Raw genomic sequence first — 11465 nt, 5'->3', positions numbered from 1 at the left:
AGATGGGGTTTCACCGTGTTAGCCAGGATGGTCTCGATCTCCTGACCTCGTGATCCGCCCGCCTCGGCCTCCCAAAGTGCTGGGATTACAGGCGTGAGCCGCCGCGCCCGGCCTGAAAAACGTTTTAAACCTCTGGAAAAAATAATTGGGAACCAGTTGACAGAATGACAATAACAGAAGAGAAGATAAACAAGACACTTATAATCGGGAACTTAATTGACCAAACAAAGAATACTGGATTTTCTTCTTGCCTGCCTCAGGAAAGAAAGTTATTTTTCTTTAGCTTCTCAATGTCCACAGGAGAAGGATTAAGAGATATAACAGAAGAGATTTTTGACTGTACATCCACTCATGGTTAATTCTGTTTATTCTGGAGAATATAATTGAGAGGAAATTCTCAATTCATAACATCCTTTACTCTCTGAAGGGGATTAATATTTGTTTCCACTCTTCACAAATACGCTAGAAAATACTATGGTTCTCATAGTTACTGTAGTAAAAAATGCTATCGATTGTGGGCACATATTGTAGTGCACTAAGCTGGCTAGCCCCACGTGTATGCAGCGTTGCAGACATATGTCCCATAGGCTGCTTGGATTCGTGCAAATAAGGTTTTGATGTCTATAGCACTTTGTTTTGTTGCATGCCAAGCAGACCAATGTGATTTTTTTTCCTCTTCTCCAAAGGCAAAATTATTTGGGTAACAAATGCGGGAGAAGAGGTCCCATCATTGCCTAGAAGCCAAGAAACCAGAAACAATTCCAATTCAGAACAAGCAGCAGAAACCATGGAATGGTTAGGAAAGAGAATTATGCAAAACACAGAATCCAGATCTTCAGCTCACATGACAGCGGTCTCATCTGCGGGTGAGAAAATGCAGAAGTGGAACAGAAAACTGCTAACAAACCCCAGGGGGCGCCACCAGCTCCCAAATCACCTTTTTCTTTCTTTTTTTTTTTTTTTTTTTTTTCCCCCTAGGGCTGTCGACCTATTCTGAGGATTGGTCAAGGTATATATTGAGTTTCCTTTCTTCACTACCAATACAGGATTTTTATCTTCTCTACTAATTAATTCTTCCAGGAAATAATATATAAAGGAACAAAAAAGGGGTGAAAGTTCAGTTAGCCACATGGCTGGCTGCTTTTTAGGAGACTGGATGTTGGCTGAAAATACTGGGTAAAAAGAGACTTCTGCATTCAGGCAGGCTCCGGAGGATATTTCAGTTATGTGCATTCCACTGTCCTGCCCTGTCTGAGTTAACTGCATTTGTCAGGAAAAAAAAGAGTAACTCCCCATCCGCCTCGTTAGAGAACCCCTTTTTCCTATGAAGCAAAAACACACCACACAGCTCCAGCAATGGGGAGCCATCTGTGGTGTCAACCGAGGTGGCCACAGTCCCTGACTGGCCACGGACGTCTGCCTGGGAGTCAGCTGGACCCATAAACCTCCTCGATCCTTCTGGGTTCAGTGTTTAGGAACCACAGTGCTTCGGGCTTAATCTTTCACTCCGCAGTCATACACAAGGGATCTCATCCAATTGGTAGCCTTACATGTATGCTGATAATGCCTCAAACTATATATGCAGCCTAGACGTCTCTTCTGGATTCCAGATTCTTATACCCCATTGCCTTCTCAACGAGATACCCCGAAGGCATCTCAAATTTAAGATATCTGAAACTCAGCTCAGGATGACCTCCTCTCCTCAATCCCTCTCCTAATCTACTCTTCCTGTAATCTTCCCCACCCTTCCAGTTGCTTAGACCAAAAGCTCACAGTTAACCTTAACTCTTTCACCCCGCATCTAAGCTGTCACCAATTCCTGTTAGTTACAGATCCAGTATCCAACCATTAGTTGTACCACTACCACTACCATTTGGATGAAGCCAGCATCTACTCCCACCAGGATTGCTATGATAGTCTCCTATCTCTCGGACTCTCCGCTTCCACCCTTGCCCTCTGCCCTCCAGCCTATTTTCAGCACAGCAGCCAAAGAACTCCTCTGAAAAACAGTCAGGGGCTGCACACCATGGCTCATGCCTGTAATCCCAGTGCTTCAGGAGGCTGAGGCAGGAGGATCACTCAAGCCCAGGAGTTTGAGACTAGCCTGGGCAACACAGCAAGACCCCACCTCCACAAAAAACTGAGAAAATCAGTGGGGCATAGTGGTGCACGCCTGTAGTCCCAGCTACTTGGGAGGCCGAGGCAGGAGGATCCCTTGAGTCCGGGAGATGGAAGCTGCAGTGAGTTACGACTGCATCACTGCACTCCAGCCTGGGTGATCACATGAGACTCTGTCTAAGTAAGAAAGTCAGATCATGCTATGCCTTTGCTCAAAACCCTTCAATGTCTTCCCACTTGTATCAGTTTCCTTTCGCTGCTCTAACCAATGACTACAAGCAGTGGCTTAAAATAATAGAAATCTAGTCTCTTACTGTTGTAGAGTGCACAAGTCCAAAAACTGGATTTTATGGAGCTAAAATCGAGGTGCCAATAAGGCTGCATTCCTTCTGGAGGCTTCGGGGTTGCGGTGGGGGAAATCCGGCTGCATGCCTTTCCAGTTTCTGGAGGCTGCCTATACTTCTCGGCTCGTGGCCCCTTCCATGAGTGACTCCAGCCTCTTGCTCCTGCCACTACATCTTTTACTCCTACCTCTGACCCTCCTTCTTCCATCTTACTAGGCCCCTTGTGATTACACTGGACTCACCTGGGCAATCCAGGGTAATCTCCCCATCTCAAGACTCCAAAGCCCATAAGCAAAGTCACTTTCCCTACAGAAGGTAACAAATTCTCATATTCTGGTGATTAGGATGGGAGCATCTATGGGAGTGCCCATTTCACATGGAGTAAAAGCCCAAGTTCTGACAATGTCTTACGAGTTCCCATGTGAACCAGACCCCACTTCCTGTCTGAGCTCATTGCTTACAACTCTCTCCCCTTCACTCACTCTGTTCCAGCCACACTGGCCTTGCTCTTCCTCAACATAAGCCCATCCAGGACCTTTGCACTTACCGTTCCCTCTGACAGGAGACCTCCCTCCTTCAAGTCTCGGCATAAAGGGCACCACCCTATGAGTGAGGGTTTCTCTGATTACCCCTTCCCCAGCCAGGCACTCCCTTCCACGCTCAATTCTTTCCCAGAGCTCTTAACACCATATGTCCGTCATTCCTATTCTCTCTCTCTTTCTTCTGTCCTCTCCCACTAGAACATCATCAATAACAGGTGTTCTGTCTCTTGTCCTAATCCCTAGCAAATACCAGAGGCTCAACAAACAGTTGTTGAATAAGTGAATCTTACTTTACCAGAAAAGGCAAGTTCCTTGGACTCAAAGATCTGCCCTAAAGTAGGAACTTAACCTGAATGAATAAATGAATGAATGGGTACCTGAGAGACTCAACTTACATCTCATTTTTTATAGGTATACAGACTAATATGAAAGCAAGTGCTTTACTACTTAGGTACCAGACATAATGGTTTAAATAGCTTATTCAAAGACACACAATAAAGGTAAAGTAATACAATCACATATTAAAACGCCAGCCAAGCCCCTGACTTTATTTTGCTGTGTTCTCAGACCTGACAAATCAGAACTCGCCCGGATTCTCTTGCTTGGCTGAAACACCAGTACCAAAAAGGTTACAAGTCAATAAACTCTGGATTTATTATGAAATCTCGAAAGCATTTATCTCATGTATTCAGATATGTAAAAAACATACAGGGAGAGATCATCATCCACACTTTAAAACACCCCCAGAAGCAAACCTGCGGCATAAGCTTCATGTGCATCATCAGTGCCCGGCACTGCCCATCAGCCAGCCCGGAGCAGCATTCAGATGGTCACCTCAGGTGTTGGGGACACAAAGAAACCAAAGACATTCCCATCGTGAGGCATGTTTACTGAGGGGAAAGAAACACCGGGACAATGCAACTGGCTTGGAAAGGGCCAGCAATTTCTCTTGCAGAGGCCATCTCAGCTGCATTTTGCAAAGCGTTATGCTAGCCTTGCTCACATGCCGGCAAAGCCCACGCCAGCTCACCATCCAGCAACATCTCGCCACCTGCCTTTTCAGGAGGGTGTGCCGGGGTTGTGTTTCGTTCAACTTTGAAAACTGCATTTCTAGGAATCCTCTTACCAGCATATGGGCGGGAAAGAGGACCTCACTGTGATCAGGAAGCTGGACCCAGAGGAGGGACTGCCAGGTTCAGATCTCACCTCTGTGAGTCACTAGCTGTGTCCCCACAGACATGTCACCAACCACCCCTACGCTTCAATGTCCTCACCTCTAAAAAGTCTGCTTATAATTCTTACGATCATTATAGGCGATATTGCAGGAAAAACACTTACGGTGCCTTGCAATTCCAGGCCTTAATAGATATCACCTATTATTATAACAGCTGCTACTATATTAGTATTATATTAATCCTGACTTTAAAAAAAAAATCACCATTCAAAAATAAATAGTACATTTGTCTCCATCTTGAGTTTTGCTTGTGACAGTGACTTCTAAAGGTTTACCATTTACTTACAACTAAGTGTTTGTCTATAATCAGGAAAAACAGCTATCAGGCCAATGTTAAGAGTAAGCTTTTCTACATATGGCTGGCAAAAATAAAGTCATTTAAAGCCTTCCCCCTCAATTCTACACCTGAATAAAAACATACATGATTTGTTCATGGAAAGCTTAACAGAAATGTTGAACAAATATGACCTCGTGTAGTATTTAAATAAGATAAGCAAAATGAGTAAGATTTTAAAATATATACATAGGCATGCGTAGGTTCAAATAGGCATTTTTGTGGCAAATTACTGCCTGATAAAATAATCATTTAATCCAACATCCTACGTTGCCTCATGGCTTGAAAAATGAAGATCAAATGACATCAAAATACACATTTATTTTTCTGTTTCTACTAACCACGCTAACCAAGGATACATGTCAGAGGCATCAAGTGAGCTTTACACCAAATGACACAAGAATTCACCTCACACACGAGGATTCCAATTTAGTAGGTTGGGGAGGGAGCAAGTATTTGAGTTCCACAGAAGCTCCCCAGCTATTACTAATGCTAACATCTGTGGTTATTAACCACTGTGCAATGTATATATTTTTTCCTTTTGACAGAGTCTTGTTCTGTCACCCAGGTGGGAGTGCAGTGGCACGATCATGGCTCACTGCAGCTTTGACCTCCCAGGCTCAGGTGATCCTCCCACCTCAGCCTTCGGAGTAGCTGGAACTATAGGCACATACCACCATATTCAGCTAATTTTTTGTACTTTTTATAGAGACGGAGTTTCAGCACATAGCACAGGCTGGTCTCAAACTCCTGGGCTCAAGATATCTGCCTGCTTTGGCCTCCCAAAGTGCTGGGATTACAAGTGTGAGTCATGTGGCCGCCCCAAGATGTCTCCTTTAACAAGAAGTTTTTTGCCTTGAAAATGTTTGCAAAAAGCGTTTCTTGATTCTGTAACCCTGCTCCCAAAGCAACACTTGACTACTTGCAACTCGGTAAAGAGAAGTGTTGAGTTAACCTTAAAAAAATCATTAAATAATCCTCTGGTCTTTTAACACTAACAAGAGAGCTAAAGGAAATGGGAAGAGATGAGGCGGGACTTTCCAGCTGTTCCAGGAAACCACGTGACTGCCTTCCCTTTAGACTAATATGGCTGCCAACCGAACTCTAGGCACTAATAGGCCTGTTCTGTGTCTCAGTCTTCCTATGCGTAACGATTAGCCACATCAGCCTGCTCATAACCTTCCTAACATCCTGCCATCCAAGGTCCTTGCTTCATTAATTAATTCATTCAACGTTTTCTGAGCACCTACTGTACCCCAGGGAACAAATGCAAAACTGCCCCTGCCCTCCTGCTGCTTGCATTCTAATTTCTAACAAACGGCCTCTTCAACCCGCCAGACTTGTTTAAAGAACTGCTTCTTCAATGTGTTTCTTAAAAATGATGGTATTTTGGAGTAGAAAGGCAAATAATCGCAGTTTGAGACAACAATGTGGTTCAAAGGATTGAAGAAATGAGAGGCTATGGAGGGTCTGCACAAGCAAAGATAAGGGAACTCGTGAACCTTTTGCAGTGGAACGAAGCGGTTAACGGAATCACTGGCTTGGAGGTTATTTCCGGCGGGGGACATAAACCCACTCTGGAAATAGGAACGACCTGGCAGAAAAATAGGATTAGGATTCAGCGGCCAGGAGTAGAACCCATTCCCAGCAAGAACATATTTAACAATTCCTACTGGAGACAGGATCAGGAGAGAGGCAAATTCATGACAGGCAGCGGTATTAACATCTTCAAGTAGCCGTAACAACTACTTTAACTATTTGGTAAAAGTTTTTCCAGGTCAATAAAAATTTAAGGGGTTCAAAAGTAAGAGTGATACTTAGATAAAGTTATTAATAACCAACCAAGACCCAGAAAGCTTACGCAGCTAGTTAATGAGGCGCCACGGATAAGGCTCTTACTACTAATCCCATGCTTTTTCCACTACATCACGCAGGGAGCTGAGCAGGGTCATCTTTCATCAGCAGTTTCTAATATACGGGACACTACAGCTGCAGAACACAGGATCGGGGAAGGTCAAATCTATAACAGCTCAACTCTAGTCAATGACAAATGGTTCTCAAATGATCAGAATCGGGTGCCTAGGTGCAGAGTAGTTGTCAAGAAGAGGAGAGAGGTTGTTCAGAATTGCTACATTAGGATAACTGTTACTCATGAAACCCAGAACTAAGTTCATTCATCGGCAACCTTACCTAGTTCTGGGGGCAGAACGGTGAGGCGGTTCCCCTGAATATGGAGCTCTTTAAGCTGGGTAAGCTCCCCGATTTCCTTAGGCAGCGAGATCAGGTCATTATCCCTAAGGCTGAGCTAAACAGAAGAAAACAAGGAGTTGTCAACATATTTACACATTAAAAGGTGCTCCACAGAAACTCTCATCCTCCTCCGTGTCCTCTCTTCTACTAAAGCTCAGTCCCTTCCATTTATTTACAAGTGCCGGCGGATAATCAAGAAACACTATCACAAGTAGTGGTTTATTCCCACCAAACAAACCTTACTCCTGCTCAAATTGACTTGATTCTACCCCTACAAGGCTGCGGCAGTGAATTGATTTTCTAAGAATTTAGATAAATTACTTACTATCTGCAACTTTGTGAGCTTCCCAATATCTGGCGGCAGGATTTCAAAATCGTTGTCACTTAGATAGAGTGCACGCAGGGTGGCTGCAAATTAAACAGCAATATATAAACAGGGTGGCATGGAACCCAACCATTTGAGGTCTGATCAATACGAGGGAGTCAGCTTTGATTAATAACCCTGACTTGGTGAAAAGCCTTTGACATACCTAGGGCTCCCAATAATAACAAGCAGGTCAAACTTAGATTTACTGGCTTATTGTGTAGCTGGTGTGTCCAGGAAAACATCTATATCCAAGAGGACTGACTCAATTAACAATGTGGGCACTAGCATTTTGGAGCACAGAGTTTCAGCACATTTTTAGAAAAGATTGCTGTTTTTCTCATAGATTCCTTTTGATTCACATTTATTTCTCCATTTGCATCAAAGGAAAACAAAGAACACTACTGTGCCACTTTTATGGATACCTAAGGCAAAAGGTTCTTTCAAGAGAATACAATGATGTTAAAACAGACTTTTTCCTATGTAAATAGCACTGGGTTAAAAATTAATGAAAGGCTTTCTGGTGATGGAGGCTATAACCACAGCTCATCAGTTCCATCACCTGACTAATTATTATTACTTGTTTCTACAGCCTTCAGGACAAAAATAAATGAAGACAAAGAGGCTAAAACAATGACATGAAGTTAACAGAGTAAATCCTAACTTAAGGAGAATATCAGTAGTCAGAAATTTGTTCATAATTATTACACAATGATAATACGATTCCGAACTACTGAAGGCTAAAATTCTAAAGCATCTGTTTATCCTCAACCATGAAAGCTGAGTATAATTAGATATATGTTTTGTTTACCAGTATTTATTTTCTAGAGACAGAGTCTCGCTCTGTCACCTAGGCTGGAGTGTAGTTGGTCACTGCAGCCTCAAACTCTTGGCCTCGAGCACTCTTCCTACCTCAGCCTCCCAAGTAGCTAAGATCACAGGCGCATGCTACTATGCCTGGCTACTTTTTAAATTTTTTTTTCTAGAGGCAGGGTCTCTCTATGTTGCCCAGGCTGGTCTTAAACTCCTAGCCTCAAGTGATCTTTGTAGCTCCGGCTCCCAAGAACTGGATGTTAATATAACATAACAAAAACAGTTGCTCCACTGCCCAAGAAAGTATTTTATAGCTGGTTTCATGTGCTTGACAAAGTCATAGAGAGGTAATGTACATAAGGTAAAAAATAAAATTTAAGAGACCAGCTCAGAAAATTCAGATTTTGTGAATGCCATGTAAGTTACTATTTGAAGAAACAGAACACTCATTTAAGGGAAGCAAACCTTGTCCAAAATAGTGTATAAGTTCCCAGAAGAAATCATTTTTTAATTTTCAAAAGCATCTTCAGCAAGAAATTTGTTTGCATATGAAAGAATAAAGTGTGTTCACCTGTGGCCAATAATTTCTTAATGCCTGTGTACTGGATAAATAGGTCAATAAGAGTGCTATTAAAAGGCTGAAAATAAGAATCCTGGCTGGAAAATTAAAAAATTCTGTTAGTGATTTATTAATAAATATTTTTATAAATAATTGATTGGAATATCCTGGGCAAATATCCTACAAAGAATAGCAACATGGGAAGATACTTTTTTTTTTTTCGGCATGCTATTTAAAAAGAAAGTCAAGTCTCTTAGCTAAATGTGAGGCTTGATCTCATTTAGGTATATAATCTCTCTCAGAATGTTAATATGACATTACTAAGTCCACTTCAGCCCGATGGTGTCACATAACGATGTATCAAATGCACATACTGCTGAGCTATGAAGGAATATTCAAAAGGAGTCTCTAAAGAAAAAAAATCTCTGTCCAATAATTTCTCTTGGAGTTTGGGTCCTGGCAAATAAATTTCCCTCTTAGAACGCAAAGTACAGGGTTGAGGAGATTTATAGAACTGAAAGTTTCTTACTCAGGTAGAAGAAGTTTCCAGGAAGAGAATTTTCGCTCAAGTTGTTGTAAGTCAAGTCCAGAACCTCAAGAGCTGGCAGGGAGCCGAAGCCTCGTGGCAAAGTGTTCAGCCTGTTCATGCTGTTGCAGGGGGACAAAAATCTATGTCATGACACCAAAGACCCGTTTATACAAACTATCAAGGGGCGCCTCGGTTTCACAGGGTGACAGTGTAAGACAGTGCCATGATCCTAGAGTCACTTTCTACTTTATTTTTATTTTTTATTATTTTGAGACAGGGGCTTGCTCTATTGCCTAGGTGTGCCCAGGTTGTAGTGCAGTGGCACGATCTCAGCTCACTGCAGCCTCAACCTCCCCAGGCTCAAGCGATCCTTCCACTTCAGTCTCCCAAGTAACTGGGACCACAGGTGCATGCCACCACGCCCTGCTAATATTTGTATTTTTTGCAAAAATGGGGTTTTGCCATGTTGCTCACGCTGGTCTCAAACTCCTGAGCTCAAGCAATCCTCTCACCCTGGCCTCTGAGAATGCTGGGATTATAGGTGTGAGCCACCATGCCCATCCTATTTTTTTTTTAAATTAAAAAAAAGCATTTATTTAATATTTACAATGATAAATAAAGATTGTACATACTTATGGTATACAACATGGTGTACATACTTATGGTGTACATACTTATGGTGTACAACAATTATATATATATAATCCATCATGGAATGGCTTAAATCACACTGTTTAATATATGCACTGCCTCACATGCTTGTCATTTTTTTCGTCTTTTTTTTTTTTTTTTTGTCTTTTGTGGTGAGAACGCACATTCACTCTCTTAGCAATTTTCAAGTATACCACATATTGTTATTAACTGCAGTCACCACGATGTATGATCCATCTCTTGAACGTACTTCTCCTGTCTAACTAAACTTTCGTGTCCTTTGGCTAACATTTCTGCAATTCCCCAATCCCTCCAGCCTGTGGTAACCATTTTATTCCATTTCAATGAGGTTTACTTTTTTACATTCCACATACAAGTAAGAGGGTGTGGTATGTTGTCCTATTTGGACTCATAATTTCAGTCAGAGAGCTTGTAGGTTCCTGAAACGTTTGCAAATTTCTTAGTTGTCATTTTCCTCCAGTGGTGAAACTTAATCACTGTTTTACACAAAAACTCAAACCATCACAAAATATTTATCCTTGTAAAGAAAAACTTCCTTATGAACGTAGCGATAATATCTCAAAATATACACATGAAGCTTTGTAGTTTTCAGACTTTTGCTTGATTTCATTTCATTTATTCCTTTTTGGAGGGAAACATGTTTTTGTTCTACAACTGCTAACATTGAAAATTATCTTCAATTAGAATGGTGATGGCCAGGGGATGGAGGGAGGGGAATGGAGAGGTGTTGTTTAATGGGCATAGGATTCAGGTTTGCAAGATGAGAAAATTCTGGGGATTGGTTGGACAACAATGTGAATACGCTTAACACCACTGAACTGTCTACTACAAAGACAGAACATTTTGTGTGCATTTTATCACAACTTAAGAAAAATTAAAATCATACAATTGACCCTTGAGCAACATGGGTTTGAACTGCCTGGGTCCAAGGACACAAGTATATTTTTCCTCTGCCTCTGCCACCCCTGAGACAGCAAGAACAACCCTCCTCTTCCTCTTCAGCCCACTCAGCATGAAGAGGATGAATACCTTTAAGATGATCCACTTCCATTTAAAGCACAGTAAATGCACCGCCTTTTCCTTATGACTTCCCTAATAACATTTTCTTTTCTCTAGCTTACTTTATTGTAAGAATGAAGAACGGAATACATACAGCACACAAAATACATGTTCATCAACTATTTCTGTTTTTGGTAAGGCTTCCGGTCAACTGTAGGCTATTGGGAATTAAGATTTTTCGGAGTCAAAAGTAACGTGTGGATTTTTGACTGCATGAGTCACTGTGTTGCTCCCTCAACCCATATGTTGCTCAAGGGTCAACTGTGTGTGAGTGTGTGTGGGGGGTGTGTGGTGTGTGTATGTGGTATTGTGTGTGGTGTTATGTGTATGTGTATTTGGGTGTTTCGTGGGGTGTGTGAGGGGTATGGTGTGTGAGGTATGTGTGTGGTGTGTGTGGGGGATATGGGCGTGGTGTGGTGTGTGTATGGGGTGTGTTTGGGGGTGTGGTGGTGTGTGTGTGGGTGTGTGTACGCAGTGTGTGGTGTGGGTGTAGTGTATGTGTGTACACGGTATGTGTGTGTGGTGTGATATGGGTGTGGTGTGTGTGTGGTGTGGGTGTGGAGTGGGTGTGTGGGTGTGTACACGGTATGTGTGTGTGGTGTGGTATGGGTGTGGAGTGGGTGTGTGGGTGTGTACACGGTATGTGT

General features: G+C 42.3%; 1 protein-coding gene across 2 annotated transcripts in view; it reads right to left on the bottom strand.

Annotated features, from left to right (window-relative positions):
- The window catches only part of RSU1 (Ras suppressor protein 1), a 254842-nt gene that overhangs the window by 165781 nt on the left and 77596 nt on the right, over positions 1–11465 (bottom strand). For both annotated transcript variants that reach the window (XM_011968103.1, XM_011968104.1), the window contains 3 exons: positions 9088–9206; positions 7148–7230; positions 6763–6877 (listed from right to left, as the gene is read on the bottom strand). In XM_011968103.1, the coding sequence (XP_011823493.1) occupies positions 6763–6877; positions 7148–7230; positions 9088–9206 (317 nt within the window). The remainder of the gene's footprint in view (positions 1–6762; positions 6878–7147; positions 7231–9087; positions 9207–11465) is intronic.

The sequence above is a fragment of the Mandrillus leucophaeus genome, unplaced genomic scaffold (assembly GCF_000951045.1).
Source record: "Mandrillus leucophaeus isolate KB7577 unplaced genomic scaffold, Mleu.le_1.0 Scaffold83, whole genome shotgun sequence".
NCBI lineage: Eukaryota > Metazoa > Chordata > Mammalia > Primates > Cercopithecidae > Mandrillus > Mandrillus leucophaeus.
This window is presented reverse-complemented; position numbering and strand designations above follow the sequence as displayed.